At 35.0% G+C, this 18,949-nt stretch overlaps 1 protein-coding gene across 7 annotated transcripts in view; it reads left to right on the top strand.

Annotated features, from left to right (window-relative positions):
• The first annotated feature begins 46 nt into the window (after positions 1–46).
• The window catches only part of LOC117323395 (striatin-3-like), a 29,222-nt gene continuing 10,319 nt past the window's right edge, over positions 47–18,949 (top strand). For 2 of the 7 annotated variants that reach the window (XM_033878587.1, XM_033878586.1), the window contains exons 1-13: positions 48–290; positions 1,203–1,306; positions 1,487–1,569; positions 2,390–2,465; positions 2,777–2,950; positions 5,095–5,220; positions 7,391–7,466; positions 7,904–8,045; positions 10,789–10,881; positions 16,126–16,269; positions 17,952–18,109; positions 18,399–18,457; positions 18,633–18,749. In XM_033878587.1, the coding sequence (XP_033734478.1) occupies positions 84–290; positions 1,203–1,306; positions 1,487–1,569; positions 2,390–2,465; positions 2,777–2,950; positions 5,095–5,220; positions 7,391–7,466; positions 7,904–8,045; positions 10,789–10,881; positions 16,126–16,269; positions 17,952–18,109; positions 18,399–18,457; positions 18,633–18,749 (1,559 nt within the window). In that variant the 5' untranslated portion in view covers positions 48–83. Of the gene's footprint in view, positions 291–1,202; positions 1,307–1,486; positions 1,570–2,389; positions 2,466–2,776; positions 2,951–5,094; positions 5,221–7,390; positions 7,467–7,903; positions 8,046–10,788; positions 10,882–13,143; positions 13,159–16,125; positions 16,270–17,951; positions 18,110–18,398; positions 18,458–18,632; positions 18,750–18,949 lie in introns of all 7 variants that reach the window. The other 5 variants (XM_033878584.1, XM_033878585.1, XM_033878589.1 and 2 more) reach the window with 5 other exon arrangements.

Raw genomic sequence — 18,949 nt, 5'->3', positions numbered from 1 at the left:
CTCCCGTGTGAAAAAATTGTTTGACGTAATTTTCATTGCAGCGCCATCTGTTGGTTTAAAAACTGTAATGGCGACCATGTAAGATGATCGAAGAGGGTCCTGGGTCTCAACACGGAGGGCAGGTCGGCCCATTGTCAGGGGCAATAGGAATGATGACAAAACAACAGCAGGATGATTTGGGGCAGCGCCCGCAGTATTCTATGCCAGGAATTCTACATTTTTTGCAGACAGAATGGGCTCGATTCGAGATGGAGAGATCACAGTGGGAAGTGGAACGGGCAGAACTTCAGGTGAAAATGCGTGCTATTTCATTTAAAAAATATATTGCATGTTAATTTAGGTTAATCGAACAATCGATTATATGTGTGAATATATATTAAGATCATAAACCTATCAAATAAAGCATTACGGGTACACTAACAGTAAAATAGTTCAGTCTCAGCAGTCGCCATATTTGATTTCAATATGGCGGCCAAATAATTTTGACATTTCGCTCTAATCTGAAAAGAGGATCCTGGATGAGTTCTGACAGTTGTCTATGCCTCTCACAGGTAAGGTTATCGCAATGCTCCTAGTTATACGAAGGAGAATAATTATACAGTAAAGATTATTGTTTCAAAATTAAAGCATTACAGAACACTGACCTATTGTTATTGTTTTGGATATTGAAAGTCTGACAACATTGAACTCTGGATTACTGTGCTACTCATGCCATCAGTTCGGCTTTCAACATTTATCTTATATAATGCATTGAGCGAAAATCATTAACTGGTCCAACAATCCAATAAGAAACATAAAATTTATCAATTATGATTTGCTCCATGCACCTGCACCATTATTATGCTTTACATGTGTGAGACAGGGAACATACAAGAATCATAGTTTGAACCTCCAACATGTAAAATGACATTTTGCCAACTGAGCTTTCACAACTGAACACCAGCAACCAGCAATGAATCAAAATAAAGTGAAATGTACATTTAACAAAATTAAACAATTGTAACAGCAAAGCTACCACAACTATTTTATCATGTGAATTTATTTTTATCTATATGTATTATCTATAGGACACCTGAAAAGCTAAAGCGCTAACAATGACTCAGACAGAACAGTACAAAAATTGCCATTGTTTTTGATGTAGATATAATCATATTGTTCACAATTCTTGACTAACATGTACTATCAATTATTCTGTTTTACAGGCAAGGATAGCATTTCTTCAAGGAGAAAGGAAAGGACAGGAAAATTTAAAACAAGATCTGGTTCGCAGAATCAAGATGTTGGAGTTCGCATTAAAACAAGAAAGGTATGTACAGGCATATCTAATATTTAATTATATATATAAGCTATAATTACTGTGGAAACTTAACATTAGCTTGCTATTATAAATACTGTTATGTGTATATTGTTTGTAATTATGTGTAAAATTAACCATAACGTTACTGTGATCATATGTACAATTGTTGTAATATCATTTTTTTTTCAGAGCTAAATATCACAAGTTGAAATATGGCACAGACTTGAATCAAGAGGACCTCAAACCTCCATCTCTTGACAGGAAAAATGAAGGTACATTAATGAGAAAATGTATAATAAACAAAACTAACTACTGACAGTGTGAGATCTGAGATTATGTGATTGATTTAGAAAATTTCCAAAGCTTACATTTGTTTTGCAATCTAATTAAAATTAGACTTGATACTCCTACAAGTAAATAAATTTTATGATTTTGGTGCATGCATTTCAATATACAGATACAAAAATTGAGTTACATTGGGTGATTTTTCCACCACAAACTTCCAATTTGCTGATATTAAGTAACAATTTGCTGATATTAAGTAACTTGCACCCACAGATATGCAGTTTTGACTTGTCATAAAATGTCTATATTGCGTTGCATGCTTTTGACACATTTATTGAGCCCTTATACTAAACCAAACATTTCCTTATGGAGTTAAAATTTGCTTAGATTGAGGAGTTAACTGTTTTGATAAGTCACCTCGAAATTATCACATGACATGTCAAGCCATAATGAGTATTTTAACAGTCAATCGTCATGAAAACAAATTTTACGGGAAGATACCTGTGTGGACTGGCAAAGACCAATGAAATGTCAGCCAGGGATGTGGGATCTTGTACAAGCTGGGTAACTGAGCAAATACAAAGCTAAATTGGATTGTTGCGTCCTGTACTGGGTCTATTGTACAGTGATACTTGGTTGAGTTATAAATGCTAGGAATGGGGACTAAAATATCGGTATGAGTTTGAGATAACTAACTATACATATTGGAAATGATCAGATGTTAGAATTTTATATGGAATATTTAAAACATTTTCATACTATTTATGAAACCCTTGTATATGACATGTATTTTTTTCCCCCAAATAGATGAAAATATGGATGGAGAAGTGATAACACCAAATAGCAATGTGTCCTGGCGGCAGGGTAGACAACTTCTTAGACAGTAAGTTATGCATGTGTTTTCATGTTGTATACGTTCTAATGTATGATCTAGGCTTTATGGCTTGCATTCAATTTAGTAATAAGTTAGGAGTATCAAAAGATTGTTTTTAGAAGTCTTGCACACAACTATTTCTCGTTGGGAATCGGAATCCACATGTTTTAAAATATAAATACAATTATTTTCTTAATACTTGATTAAATACTTTTCTAAAAAGAATTATTAGTGTGTATTGAATCAGCTATACACAATGAATAGTAAACCATTATAGAGGTCAGAATTGCTTACTTAATGCAATGCGTTTGTGTTTACAGATATCTACAGGAGATTGGCTATACAGACACCATTATTAATGTGAGATCTGCACGAGTCAGGTCTTTACTGGGTCTCCAGGGAAATGCTGTAGAGAATGAAGCTGAAGGTGCCCAACCAGCCTTAGTTAATGGCGAGCCTGCTGCCTCCCGCAACAATGACCAGAGCAAAGCCAGGTACTCCGGCATTATTTCTGATGCAGCTCAAATTTATACAGCTACAGTTTTGCATTGATTCAAAATCCCTTCATCCTTACAAAAAATTGAACAAATATTTAATACTCTTGTACTACAGGAGTTGCTTTTATGCTATAAAGATAGGATTCTAAGAGTTGGAGCATTACATCATTAGTTTTCAGCTCAGTTGTCCTAGTGGCAAGCTAGTGTATTCCATGGCAAAGTGTTTTATTTGTCCCTGATTTGTCCTGCGAGCTTTTCACATTGGACATGGGAACTCATTATGGTTAAAATGAAGAGTGTGGATTCCACTCCCATTCACCCACACCTGATCACTGGGACATAATTAGTTGAATAGTGGGTTAAATAATTCACAAAAACAATACTTTGTGTACAGGTGAAATGATTTTAACCTAATCTGGTATAAATTAAAGGATTCCTAGCCAAGAAGACTGAGTGTTGCCCCATTCAGGCCCTGGCTACAACTGTGAAAACCATGATATGCACCATATAGTCAATGCAGTTTACTTTGATCTCACATGTAATGGACTCTTCATCTGATGTTATCAAATGCATATTGCCAAGAATCCCTGATTCAGACATGATAAACTATTATAAACTATCAGATATCAATTAAACAGGAATACATGTTACATATGAGTGATAACTTGCACATAAGTAAGTAGTGACACAATGAGCAGATCAGCAGTCGTACTTCCTGTCATTCTACTGAACGATTTCGCTGAATTTGAATGAAAATAATTTCAGAAAAAAGATTCTACTCATTCCATATGATATATTGCAGCAAATATATAGCGAGATAACAATATTACAAGTTCCACACAGTCGTAAAACATAATTTTATCGCAGTGGCAGTGAGAGCGCTAGCCATGTGCTAAGTGACATACGCAAAGGACCAACCCTCAGTCGCTTCCGGTAATGACTGCGAAGTATGAATGAATATGGAAAGGGTTAATGCAAAACATGTTTTACAAGTTTGTGTACATATGTAGGTTATAATGTACAAATTAGACTACGGTTAGTTAATACCTCTAAGCATACAACAATTATTTGCTTAGGTTGAGTGGCAATGCAATCAAAAATGATTGAGTAAATTAAGTTTGATAACATTAAATGAAGTACAATAGAAAAATATGATTATTTTATGATTTTGTCACCCCTAGCTCTTATGAAAGATGACTGAAATTATTTTGGTTTGGCCTAATATGGAAATGTGGAACCTGTTATCAGTTTAAATAATACCATTAAACAATGAGTTACCTGAAGTATTTATTCAGTGTCTGTTAGGGGCATTTACTTTAAGGATTATGAATTATAATATTGGAGCAGTGTACAAATATGTATAAAATATTTATTTTGCTATGAGACATTCTTTGTTTTACATGTATTCACCCAAAGCTTAGTTTATAAATATATGCATGTTAATGGCAGATGTGTTATACCTCCTACAATACACTGTAAATTATACAGCTCTGAATCAATGTTACACTACCTGTTGATCTGAATTCTATCTGAAGCCAATTTCTGCACAGCTCAATAACCATTTCTCAGTAACCATTCTTCCCACTTCTCTGAATCCAGGCAAGTTTCTAATTTATTGCTGTACAATAGTTAATATGACCTACAAATATAGCATTTTGTAGTGTCAGCTCAATTAATTTAACGATGACTTAGACATATCAATATACTCAATGGTACATATGCAGTTTACAATGAAGATAGAAAAAAAAAAATGAAGTAATTCATTACAAATTATCAAAATGTTTTATCATTTTGTCACCACTGGTTCAGTCTGTTTTCTAAAAGTATATGAATGATTACAAAAGAAATCCAAAATTTTAGATTTATGTTAACCATTTTTACTTGCTCATTTGAAAGAAAAAAAACAATAACATAGATGTTGTGCTTTCCTCCCATACCCTAATTTGGCTTTATCATATACTTTGATTCTGTTCAGGTGAGTATTAAAATCATGTAACATAAATTTGGTGAATATATTTCTCTACGATTGCAAATTCTGTACTAATGACTTATAAGAATGTATGGTATTTGCATTTCATACATAATTTGTATAGGTATGAGTCTTTCTTCCTCTGATGCATGCTTCCTATCTCTTTGATCAGACCACCTAAGAAGGTGCCAGCTTCCCTTGTGGAAGGTGCTCTGATGGATAGTGAAGCCTCAGTCCTAGCTACCCTAGACTTTCTAGGCACAGAAAATGTAGTGGATGATGATGATGATAACCTCAGGTATGCCTGTGCATGTACTGTTCACCATTCACTAGTACTATCTTCTATGCTTGCATTTCTGTCTCAATAAATGCAAAAGTATTACTCAAGAAAATCAACATATTGTTAGTCTCCCATAGGGTGATATACATCTGATATGAAATGAAACCAGATTAATTCCCATGTGAACTTCTGTAAATGTTTTTCCCCATTTGAAGCGACAAAACATTAGGAAAACAGGAGTTACCTTTTTGGCAGCAGTATCAACATTCTCTTTATTTAAAAGTTATGCATTTAAATCTGTTACTCAAAGAAGATATATAGTCCAACTTAGACTCAACTTGATAATGTTTTGATATAGTAAGATCACATAGTGGTCATCTTAACCCACCCATCATTTGCAGAATAACACCCAGATTATATGGTCCAGTGACTTTGAAATGCATTGGGGATGCTGGGAAACTGTACTTTAAAATTTTGAGTGCAAGGTGTAGCTCAGTTTCTCGGAAAAGAGCAAGAGCTATTCCAACCAAACCTGGAATAAAGAACAAGGACATCTCAATGTACCAAATAGATTAGTTTAATTGTTTTGGGTATTTTGGGGTTAACAACCTCTTATATTGATATAATACTACAATATCTTTATCACTTCTCTAATTCACTCAAAAAATGGTTATAGACATTTCAAAATAGTACTGTAGTATTTCAGATGGGTTTTCAGATTTTCTTCTTGTAGCACAGAAGAGTAATATTTTTGTGTGAAATACTTTTAGGTCAAAAAAGCTAGTTAGCCAGAATTTAAGGACTATGGATTACTTGCAATTCTTTTGTTTTAATTCATTGATTGGTCGATTCACATGGGATTTTTCCAAAGGGGGTGTTTTTAATTTTTTCTCCAGTTAGATGTGAAGTTCTGTTTTTTGCTGAGTATAAATCTGTGGTATAGATATAAGTAGGACATAAGATATTATGGTATGATGTTGGGCTGCAGGCTGAGTGAATGTCAGCAATGTTTTGTCTAGAACATATCTTCTTTCCATTTCAATGGCCTGTATTTGTTGTAACATGAAATTACAATAGTTTGTCATAATGTCCAGTGTATAACATATATATATATATGAATGGAGAGAATTATGGTCCTTCATTATTTCTATTTTTCTTTTATTTTGAATTTTTTAAATCAAGACATCCCACATCTTTCTCCTTCTGAATGTTGTGCAAATGTGGTTTGTTAAACTGAGATCCTATAGATATGATACTATATGGCATGTGGCAGGTGTCTGTTGTTCCGGTCTCCTGGTCTCCATGCAAAATTTTTTAATACATATCATAGTATAATGATTTTACCAAAGGAATTTTAAGCATAAATTTTCATGCTGCTAAGCTTTTAATGCTGTGCTTTTCTGATTTTTTTTGGAGTATAGAATATGTTGGGAATAAGATAAAATTATGTTCACATCAGACAAGTTACAACATAGTATACGTACCAGTCAGGTGTTATGTATATAGTGGACAAAATGATTACCTCCATAATACGGAGCAGTACTGTTTCCCAGTCATTTTGTATAATGTGTTGTTTATCCCAATCTTACCGCCAGGTATTAAATATTGTGACTTCTATTTTTTCATGTACTCGTATTCCTATACACCAACGATAAAAAAAGGTGCAGACTGTATTGCTTCCATGTATTGTGGAATTCATATTTGTACATCATAAAAAAGAACTTAAGTTAACTTTCTTTATCTTTATATATATCAAGCTAACAATGCTATATATTATGTAATGTATATATTATACTAAATATAAGCCTCTTCAAAATTGAATTAAAGAACAGACTAGTAGCTACTCAAGCATTTTCGTGGCTGATTCATTGATTTGTCTATAGATTACACTTTCTGATTTTCACTTCATGGATAACTTAATATGCAAGAAGGTAATTTTGTATAACATGAAATATTTTGTATTACCATTGATATTGCATTTATATGGCGAAGAAGAACTTAATAAAGGTCACCAAGGTCATTCCTACAAGAATACTTCCACATTTTGTAACAAATAGATTGCTGTAGGAACACATGGATATATGAAGCAAGCGTAAACATATATCATAGTGTATTCATTTGTGTTATTTTCCAAATAGTGTTCACTATGAAATATTGAGCTAATATATTGATGATAATTTTCTTTCAGTGATGAAAATGATGATGGCATGGCAGCAGACGATGAGCATGAAGTGAGATTAGCTACAAAAAGGCCAAATATCAAGGTAGCATATTGTGTTTCTATTGGGAGAACTTGTAGTAAAGAAGTGAAGGCAGGAAGATTACCAATAAACTAAGAAATCAATTATGTGTCGCCTTCCAGTGCAGACAATGTGCAATGTACTACCGTATAGTCACTTTGACCTTAATCTCAGGGTCAAAGGTCAAATGCTTATTTTTCTAATAATTTCTTACCCGGCAATAATATTTACTGGTAACGATGTTCTAATTACAGTTGCTGTATACCTTTGTTATCACCGACTGACAAAGAACAGCGTGACCGTGACACAAATTTACATCAAGATTAAAAAAGAAAAAAGATTCATAATGATTTATTTGAAAAATTTCGAAAACCACTTTGAAATATTGTCATGCTGATTGGGAATACGAAAAACCTTTGTTCAGCTACCTGTGAAAAACTTGTTTGAAAATTATTTTACAGGTGGATGGTCTGACTGGAATCGTAGATGACCGTGATGACGACCCAGAAACAGTGGAGGCTATGGCCGAGTTTAACTTTCTTGTGGCTGAAAATGATGAGGGAGCTGGGGAGGCCCGTAGTCATGGCGATGGCCCAGACTGGGGTAGGTAACATCGCACACATTGTCTGTGTTAACCCACCCCTAGTTATGTCATTGTAGAATCTGTGTTTGTTCAGTTCCATAGTTACAAGTAACTCTAACACAAATTTGCTGCCATATTGTCTGATCAAAATTGAGAGAAAAAGTTGAATTTTACAGTAAGTTTATATGTTAAAGGTGATTTTATCTTCATATAAATACAACATTTTGAACAATGTAAAAAGAATATAATTTAACATTTAATATTTATTTACTTTGATTTTGAATCAAAATGTAGAACAGATTATGCAAATTCACAGAAATGGTAAAAAAAAATACAAAAAAATCCCTCTTTAGAGCACATCAACATGGCAACAGATTCTACTCTTTTCTTTTAAGTGTTCTACTTGTTGAAAACATTAAACACAATATTCTTTCCTATCCTTAGACAAAGTAATTGGTGTAGCTGTCTCCCTACATAGGATCGCATATACATTTGTCCTATGTCACTGTAATGCTAGCATAAGACTTTAACATAAGAAGTCATAACTTGTAATGTTTTAGAAACACTCAGCATCTTGATTTTTCTGTTTTAAGAAAGAATTTACTCGGAGTTTGTCAAATTCATAAATCTGAGTCCAACTTTTAAGATTTGTCACTTAAATGACCAGGTGTTGATGATTAAGAAGGCATAGAGTAAGTGCTGTGTTTCCTGATTGAGTTGAACGATTGAGAATTTTACACATTTTTGTGTGAGTACTGTCGAAATAAAAAATAATTTTAGTTGTGTGTTTACAAATTTGAATCATTATGTCTGAAAAAGAAGAGAGGGTTATTTCCCTTCACTTGAGATTATGATGAAAATTTTAAAAATCTTAAGAAATTCGTGAAACATTACTTTGAAAATGAGTCAATGATTTGATTGCCTTTCAGCAACTGGCAATGCTTTTAATGCATGGCTGTTGGATATATGACTTTATCTAAATATCTTAATATAAATTGTATGCCTAGCAGGAAACACAGTATGTTACTACATATGCCCTGACAATTGGGACAATTATTTTGCAAACTATGGGCTATTGTGATAGGTCTGCATCGTGGTCATTATGTGGATGGTCTGGTTTGGATAGGTTGCTGGTAATGTTGTTAAGTGGGTTTAATCTGGATTCAGTGATTTGGATTGGGTCAGGTTCTGATCTGATTTGTGGGATGGTGTGAATGTGGGTTAAGGCTATATCTAGATGGGTGGGGCTTGTGAGGTAGTCATTAAAGACTAACTGTTCCAAAATGCGGATTGGGTTGGGCATTGATAAGGTATGGGTTAGTCGTTGGTGTTCCAAGATGCGGATTGGGTTGGGCATTAATAAGGTGTGTGGTAGTCAGTATGTGGTCTGGATGGGGTTGGGTGTTGATAAGGTACGGGGTAGTCAGTATGGGGTCTGGATGGGGTTGGGTGTTGATAAGGTACGGGGTAGTCAGTATGTGGTCTGGATGGGGTTGGGTGTTGATAAGGTGTGGGGTAGTCAGTATGTGGTCTGGATGGGGTTGGGTGTTGATAAGGTACGGGGTAGTCAGTATGTGGTCTGGATGGGGTTGGGTGTTGATAAGGTATGGGGTAGTCAGTATGGGGTCTGGATGGGGTTGGGTGTTGATAAGGTGTGTGGTAGTCTGTATGTGGTCTAGATTGGGTTGGGTGTTGATAAGGTACGGGGTAGTCTGTATGTGGTCTAGATTGGGTTGGGTGTTGATAAGGTACGGGGTAGTGATCTGTATGTGGTCTGGATGGGGTTGGGTGTTGATAAGGTATGGGGTAGTGAGTATGTGGTCTGGATGGGGTGGGGTGTTGATGAGGTACGGGGTAGTCAGTATGTGGTCTGGATGGGGTTGGGTGTTGATAAGGTACGGGGTAGTCAGTATGTGGTGAGGATGGGGTTGGGTGTTGATAAGGTACGGGGTAGTCAGTATGTGGTCTGGATGGGGTTGGGTGTTGATAAGGTACGGGGTAGTCAGTATGGGGTCTGGATGGGGTTTGGTGTTGATAAGGTACGGGGTAGTCAGTATGGGGTCTGGATGGGGTTTGGTGTTGATAAGGTACGGGGTAGTCAGTATGTGGTCTGGATGGGGTTGGGTGTTGATAAGGTACGGGGTAGTCAGTATGTGGTCTAGATGGGGTTGGGCATTAATAAGGTGTGTGGTAGTCAGTATGTGGTCTGGATGGGGTTGGGTGTTGATAAGGTATGGGGTAGTCAGTATGGGGTCTGGATGGGGTTGGGTGTTGATAAGGTACGGGGTAGTCAGTATGTGGTCTGGATGGGGTTGGGTGTTGATAAGGTACGGGGTAGTGATCAGTATGTGGTCTGGATGGGGTTGGGTGTTGATAAGGTATGGGGTAGTGAGTATGTGGTCTGGATGGGGTGGGGTGTTGATGAGGTACGGGGTAGTCAGTATGTGGTCAGGATGGGGTTGGGTGTTGATAAGGTACGGGGTAGTCAGTATGTGGTATAGATGGGGTTGGGTGTTGATAAGGTATGGGGTAGTCATTATGGGGTCTGGATGGGGTTGGGTGTTGATAAGGTACGGGGTAGTCAGTATGTGGTCTGGATGGGGTTGGGTGTTGATAATATATAGGGTAGTCAGTATGTGGTATAGATGGGGTTGGGTGTTGATAAGGTACTGGGTAGTCAGTATGTGGTCTAGATGGGGTACCCCGGTTGGCCACTAATATAAAAAGACGGGACCTGAACATGGCTCTGTCTGTATTACACAGAGAAGAGAGATATAGAGGAATGGGACGTAGACCAGCAGCTTATTTCTAAACTCAAAGAGCAGTACACAAAGGAGAGGAAAGGAAAGAAGTCAAGTAAGTTGTTTATGTAACCAATATCATTTCACTTGCTTTTTTTTTCTTTTTTTTTTTTTTTCAAAATATGCATGAATTCAATTTTTCATTTCTCACCATTTTATGTTCATCATTTTCTAATTGAAGCATGCTTGTCATAATACATGTGCTGTACGTGTAGCACCTAGAGCGACCAGTTACAGTTGTTTTCTGTCAGGAAAGCTTGTTGTTTCGTATCGGTATCTGTTGCATATCATTGGTTTTAACTCAGAGTAGAAGCTTGCTTCTTGTTCATTTTAATATTTTCATAAATACATGATTTTGAATGGAAAATTTTGATGCTATTTTCATCAGTTTCTATAATGAATTCTTTGATTGTATGAACAATATATATATTTCTTCAGTTCTATGTCTGAATGAAACAGAACAAGTACAAACATGTCTAGATTTTAGGTATGCTTTGCTTAGTGTTGTTGTGAAATGCCTAGTGATTAAGCTTCCCTGGCATCCCATGTTACATGCTGGATGATGACATCCATTCTCGGTGTCATCGCCATTGCCAGTTTGAATATGGAGAAGTAGGATTCCGAGGAGAAGTAGTTAAGTGAATCAAGACCCTATATATATTGGAGTTCTGTTCTTCGACACAAACAGTGAATTAAAACTTTTTGTGAGCGATTCCAAAAATGTTGTTTCCTTCGTCAAGCAAAAATGGCAAATGACTGAGTCTGACAACTATTTACAATGATAGGACACAATTGTTGAGCCAACTGTCATCTACCTGTCCTTACCAGACCAGAAAGTACAAGGGTTTTACTTCAGATCATTTTGATGGTTTAATGGTTTCTAGCCAATATCCTCATGGATTGGATAAGTTCTGATTGACGTTTTACAATGATAAGGTATTTTCTGAAGTACAAACTCTGTCATGATATGTGATCATAAATACTTTAAGGAAACTATTTCACTGCCAGAATGTTTAATTTACCTGTTGACTCTTGACAGGTATAACAATAAGATTGTCAGTCTTACTACTACTATTATCATTTTGCTTCAGGTAAAATTTTTATTCATCCTTACAGCTAGACATAAAAATCTGATATTAAGACGCTAAGAAGCGTATTCCAATGATGAATTTAAAATAATTTGGTAGAATACATATTACAGGTAGTCTTTACTAGGTAAAGATTTCTGAATGATAACAATTTCTAGGATGGGCAGGATATTTTTAATTCTGTTGTTTTATATAAAAGTGTAGTAGAGGGGCATACTTATTATTGAAAGAAAATGCCAATCCTTAGTATTTCAATATGTACATGTTTACCGAATTTGGATACGTGTATGAATTGATATTCATCTCTAAAAAGTATATTATACATTGTTGTTTATATATAAACAACTGTTTATGTATATTTAGCAAGCGACAATGACTGCTGATTGTTTGCTGTTTATGAAATATTTGCGGAAAGTGATATCAGAATGCGTGGTAAAAACTGCTTACGGACCTGAAAACCTGGTGTATATACTGTACACTTTATATCCTACACATCTGCCTGTTGATGTAGCTAGCTCGAGCTCAGGAAATGCTTCACTTTACTGCAGGAGGTCATGGGGCAGAGGTGAAAGTGAGGATATAAAACTGAGCGGCTGAATATTATAAGTAAATCCAGTGTTTGTGTGTCGATCATGATAGAGTGTGGATTTATACAGTGATACTATGATGGTTCTAAAAAATGGCAGGAAGTACAGGGCTGGTGCCTCTTCTACCATTACAAAGGCCATGTCTCATGGTAATTATCACTCTTTAGTAACCTTATCCAAACTTTTATACTTTATTGTCCTTTGAAATTACATACAGGAAGTTAATTACAAGATTTGTTTCTTTCGTTTTTAGATAATTCACTTCTTAAACATTGGTATTTAATGATTTTGGCTAAAATCGTAATTGTAGTGAAGTTCGTAATTTTAGTGAAGTTGCCTTCAAGATTGGAACCATTTTCTGGATACAATGTTACAATATGCATCATTATTCAAATATATTTACCCAGTTTCAGCAATATAAAACAAACCCACTATGTCTACTTTGAGAGAGAAAGTGAGAGAGATACTTGGTATTCATATCTGTGTGGTTCTGTATAACCTATTACAAGTACTGTTATAATATTATATTCGTTTTGGAGTAGACTTGGCTTACATAAATTTGCTGTGTTTCTGTATATATCCTTGTTGAAATAATGTAATTTATATATCATCATATATAAACTATTTAAACAAATACTACAGAATATCAGTCATCAAGTAAGTAGCCTGTACTCTTTTACAGCATTTAGCATGGTTTCTGCTATGTGATCTTTCTTCCCTACGTATATATTTCCAAAGTTCTCTTCCCAAAGTTTCTTACTCCCAAAAGTGATTTCCTACAATTTCAATGGATTCTTATTACATAAATTCAGCTTAATTTATTTCATAAAAAAATCATCAACTTAACATAGTGGATTGTTTTCTATTTGACTTATATAAAAATATATTGACAGGTTACAAAATTATTGAATTACATTGGGATTTTTTGTTATATTCAGTAACTTACGTATGCATCATTTAATATGGTGGGTGGTGTCAGTCATGTTAAGACAGTAAGTCATGCATGTACAAATGGTTACCGATTCTCATCAGCACTAGACTGCAGTAATACATTATATACCAAGGGGATGATGAGATCAGTAAACTTGATTTAGTCTTCAGTTACAAGTGTTTACGCGTAAGTACCTTTCACTAAGGATGAGCCACTTCATCTGTAACTGTCAGGCGGTTGACCTCTAACCTTATCTGGTATGAATTTTAATCTCCCCAATTGGAGGCAGTTTTAGTACATTGTCATGCAGGCTGTGTTCTTCTGTCTGGAGTGTGCGAGTTCCTCTTGACTTGTTGTTGAGCTGTTTCTCCCCCGACTAAGTAAAACTGATCTGTAGGCCTTGTGATTTCAATGCTTCTCTTTTCTAACTGTTCTTTTCATTTGGTAAAGAGACCAACTTTTGAACATTTTTTTTCTTTTGAAAATTTATGTATTTAGAAAGTTCTGAAAAAACAGTCGTTAGTTAACAGATCATATTAAATCCAATTATTAGACCTTTGTTTGAGGAGGCTGTTTAATTTGATGGGGATTATTCGGAACTCCTTGTGTTTTATACACTCATCATGTTACATTTTACAAGTGTTGTTTTCCTTTTATCTCAAATAGTCCTACAGAAGTGTCCCACTTAAAAGTAAAGGATTTTGTTATCATCTGTCTGTAATAGCATGGAAGAAAAAAAAGAATGTCGATTTAAATAAGCTTGTAGTGATCATATATCAAATGGTTCTTAATGACAGATGATGAACATTAGCTTCCCCCTCCTTCATAGGAAAAATGTTCCAATTTAGTAACATCGAAAAATATAAGTACCGTATTAAGAATTGGGTAACATTACATCCATGACCTGTCAAACTGGTCAGAGGCCCTGAAATCTTGAATTTAGACCTAATATATGTGTATAAGGACATTCAACTAATAGAATCACCACATCTTGCCAAAAGCTATATAGCAATGTTGTACAAAATTGTACGGAGATTCAAAGAAGTCATGCAAGCTAATGTCACATATTTGATGCATGTTGAGCAACATATCCAATATCTATTATTCATGTGTTCCAGACATGAAGCTAAACTGTTGAACATGTTGAACAACTTTTCACTTGATGGGAATTGACAAAACATAATGACACGTGCAAGGCAAAAAGTTGCACTGTTCAAATCCTTGCCACTGTTTGTGGATTACTGATCGGTTGTGGCGAGTTGTAACTTCTTCCTTTAAATTGTCACAGCACAACCTGGCTGGATTTCTTTAGGAGAAACCTTGCATTAAGTGTAATATAGTCATCATATATATATATATAGAACATTATAAGTATCTGAGTTGCACTCTATGACTTTGGTTGTGTATAGGATATTGTAAATATATACACCATAAAAATGGGGAATGTTTGGGGAAAAAAACACAATTCGGAAAAGTTAAATTCATCACATTCCAACATTTTGGTAAAAGTCTTTGGATTGATGGAAGATAAAGAGTTATGTGGGCATATTTTATTGATATGCTGACTTAATAGCTAATCTCATCAACTAGTATAGATCATCTATCTGATAAAGTGTGTGTTATACTTTACTAAAAAAAGTGGTCTCCATCTTTTTACTTGGTTCGTATACCAGCATCTTTTTTTACCTACCATCATCTTTTCTTGCTCTCCCAAGAATGAATTGTGTGGTTGTCGGGTTCGTTGATTAGTTCTTGCAGTCTAAAAGCAGTTATGTTGTTTGAACGCTGTACATATACCATAATATGTCATGCAAACACATACATTTTCTGAGTCCAGGTTGCCCGAGTTGAACTCTTTTGCATGTGGTGGAGGTGCATGTTGGATTGTAAGGCAAACCAGTGAAGATGTTTGAATGTGATTGATGAATTCTGTGTGGAATCTCTCTCTACTTACACAGATTTGAAAATTTCATGCTGGATATTTAATTTAATGAGTTGACATTATCTGATGTTGAATCAGCAGACTGCATTTTGTAAACGAGATACTGTTTATCTTCAAAATCACATTGGTAACTGTGAACTCAAATATTTCGTACAGTTGATACATATGATTAATATATTGCCATCATGCCATAAGGAACTGTAAAGTTTGTAATACTGACATGTTCAGTTTTCAAGATCATTACAAGTTGTCAGGCTTTGACCTATTGAGGAATTAATCAGATGCATGTACAGTGAAAGTATTTAATTTGTTATTGACTATCTCCATTAATTGTTTGAATAAATTCATGAAAAGAAAATATATAATATTTGAGGTTCTGGTTTTTACATCCTGATAAATGCTTGTTGTAGTATTTCCTTGATGATCCCTAAGTTACAGGGTTATACGGATGTAATACATGTATATGGTTTCAGAATTCTATCTGATGTGTTATATAATAAGGTATTAGTGGGAAGTTTGAAATCAGGTTCAGTGACTGTTGATCTTTGATCGATGAGAGTGTGTCCACACACGAACAGGATGTACAAGAGGGAATGAGAGGAGCATGGTTGACATTGCTCATGTACCAATACAGAAATACATAGGAGAAGCATTGTATGTAAATATGTCTTATAAGTGAGAAGAAAGGATATCCACTCTAATAAATAAAATACTGTGGCGTAGGTTCAAGTAATGTGTCATCCTTTGACAGGACCTAAGAAAGCAACATTGCAGGCCATGCTTGCTAACCTTGGCAACGATGAAGAGCTGCCCAACTCCCAAGGGGCCGCGGCTAGCTCGCCTCCTTCCAACGCCTCTGTGCCGGGGAATAGCATGCCAGAAATAGATGACATGGGTATGCATGACCACACTCTATACAGTCTCCACATGTACTTGTGACATTTAAACTAACTCGGGGTGCAGGTTATACCTAAAACTAATACATACAGGCACGTAGGAGCTCTATAATACTGAAAGGCTTTGCTCTTTCTTTAGGTTGTATCAGAACTTGAAGACTTTTGAAAGAAATTGCCACTAGGTATTGGTTTTGGAGGTTATTTGTGGTTGTAGGAGAAAACTGATATGAGTTTTTTGTTGAAGAAAAAAAAAATAAGAAAAATGATTTTTTATCGATGAAAAATTTTTTGTTGGAGAAAACAAAATAAGAAAAAGGATTATTTACAAATCTAAGGAATTACAAGGTTAAAAGAATATTTTGAGAAAATAAAGTTGTAACACTTGGTGCAGTATTTTGAATATTTGATCACCTATGCATTTATATCATTATGTAAAGAGGTTTAGTTATAAAGAAAGACTTGTATCTGTCACAAGTACATAAGAAGATCTAGGACTTGTTACGTAGCGAGCGTACCATGTGGTCTTGTTTGTTAGTAGTTTTGTATGTAGATAAAATGCTGTAAAACTAATCGGTCTGACATATATAGATATATATTAACCCAGATAATCCACAATATGCTGTGTGTCCACCCCTCACCATTGATAGGGTTTACTTTGATGCTGTGTATATATCGCATTGCCGAATGGTGGTGTCCAGAAGTTTGATAAGTTAAACGCAAATACTTGAATTAAAATATGTTTAATACAATTAAAATAGAATCTTAACTTATCTACATCAGCATTATATTCATATAATCATATTGATTCTCAAACTGAGTTGAGAGTCTAATGATTGCCTCATCTTTCATAATTTTCTGTTTCGGATACAAAATGAGATAAAATTTCAAGATCCTGTTGATTTACTTGAATGGATCTGTTTTGGTGGATCTCCATCGAGAAATGTAGCATAATTTCACATGTCTAAGTCATTTTCTACTTTGGGAAGGTTAGTTCATATATAGATACATTAAATTGTAAGTAGTTGTAATATTCTGAGGTTTAGATTTTGGATATTTATAATGGTGAAAAGGCTGGCTTTTGGACACTATTGAGCTACCTGCTTCAGTCACATGCCTAGGTAATACACAAGAGCTTACACGTGCAAAAATGTCTCCATTAATTCCTTATTATTTGGTTATCTGTTTTTATTGTAACAAAAATTTGCATGAAGCCAGTTATGCCTAGTTTATAGTAAATTTTATTTTCATTTGCGATTATATGTTGAATGTTTATGTCATTGTTTGTTTAAAACATTTTGATGGATGAACATGATTTATTTAAATGTAGATGTGATTTTGTATTTATAAAAACTTTTGACATATTATATTCGATACTGTTAACTTGCCACATCATAGGAAGTCATGGTAAGACTTAAAAGACAATTTTTGTGTAGGTCATTTCAAGTTTATGAGAAAACATTATCAGATTATAATTACGGCTTTGCCTTTACTACCATTGATTAACTTGTTTTTGCTTATTGAAATACCGTACTACAAAATTCCCAATTTGACAATATATCTTACTAGCAAACTAACAGTACATTGGTTGAAATTGACACATCATATGAGTGTTTGTAAAGGTACTACTAATATAACAGACTTAGAAGAATCTATGAGAATTGATGTGCTATACAATCTGTAGGTATGCAAGGTGGTGGCTCTCTGCCATTCAACAACACTGGTAACAGGAAACAGATCATAGGGTCTGGGGCAGAGGAGGAATCCCTGGAGGCCCTGGGACTGGGAGAACTGGCCAGTCTCACAGTCTCGAACGACGCAGATCCTCTCAGTTACGACAATGTAAGTATGACAGGTTCCCACAGTGTTGTTCTTGACACTTGACGATTGTACTCCAGATTTGTTGATTGTGTGTAGGACTACCAGTGGCTCTGTCTCATTTCAAATATTTACAATTTCAGAAGTTTTGTAAGGCCATGTTCAGCTGTTCGTGATTTTGTGCGAATTCTCAAAAAATCATTAATCATATGTTTTTGTATATATTGAAAAAAAAATTATGTTAATTGCTTATACTTTAAGGAATATCATATTTTTGTGTTGGTCTAAATATTGTCTTTTCTTTTCTATGCAGATTTCTGCCCCAAAAGAAGTTTTTAGAAAAACATGGAATGCAAAATACACATTAAGAAGGTAAGATGTTCTTGTTGAGATGTTCCTTTGAAGACGACAGTGCGTCCGACACTTAAATACTCATATAGTTATAGCATCATTTTTGGTGTACCGATAGCAGATATAGATTTAACTGCTGATAATTGCTTTACCTGTAATGTTTGGTGTGATAACAGATGTAATTGTTTTGTTACAGTCATTTCGATGGTGTGCGTGCTCTAGCATTCCACCCAGTAGAACCAGTCTTAATAACAGGATCAGAAGACCACACTTTAAAGTTATGGAATCTACAAAAGACAGTCCCAGCCAAAAAGTAAGTATGAACTGTCAAAATTCATTGTACGATGTATTCAACATTACTAGGAAGTTGCCCATGTCGTATTTTTAGGCTTGTCTAAAAAAAAAAAAGAGAAAAAAACCACTTTCAGTTGTACTATGGAATGATTTGTCTTAATCTGCAGTCATTGAAAGGAATTTGATGGGATGTTTGCAAGTTGTTTAATGTGTTGTGTA

Source organism: Pecten maximus, chromosome 3 (assembly GCF_902652985.1).
Source record: "Pecten maximus chromosome 3, xPecMax1.1, whole genome shotgun sequence".
NCBI classification, from domain to species: Eukaryota; Metazoa; Mollusca; class Bivalvia; order Pectinida; family Pectinidae; genus Pecten; species Pecten maximus.
The sequence above is the reverse complement of the archived record's forward strand: the minus strand, read 5'-3'. Positions and strand labels throughout refer to the sequence as shown.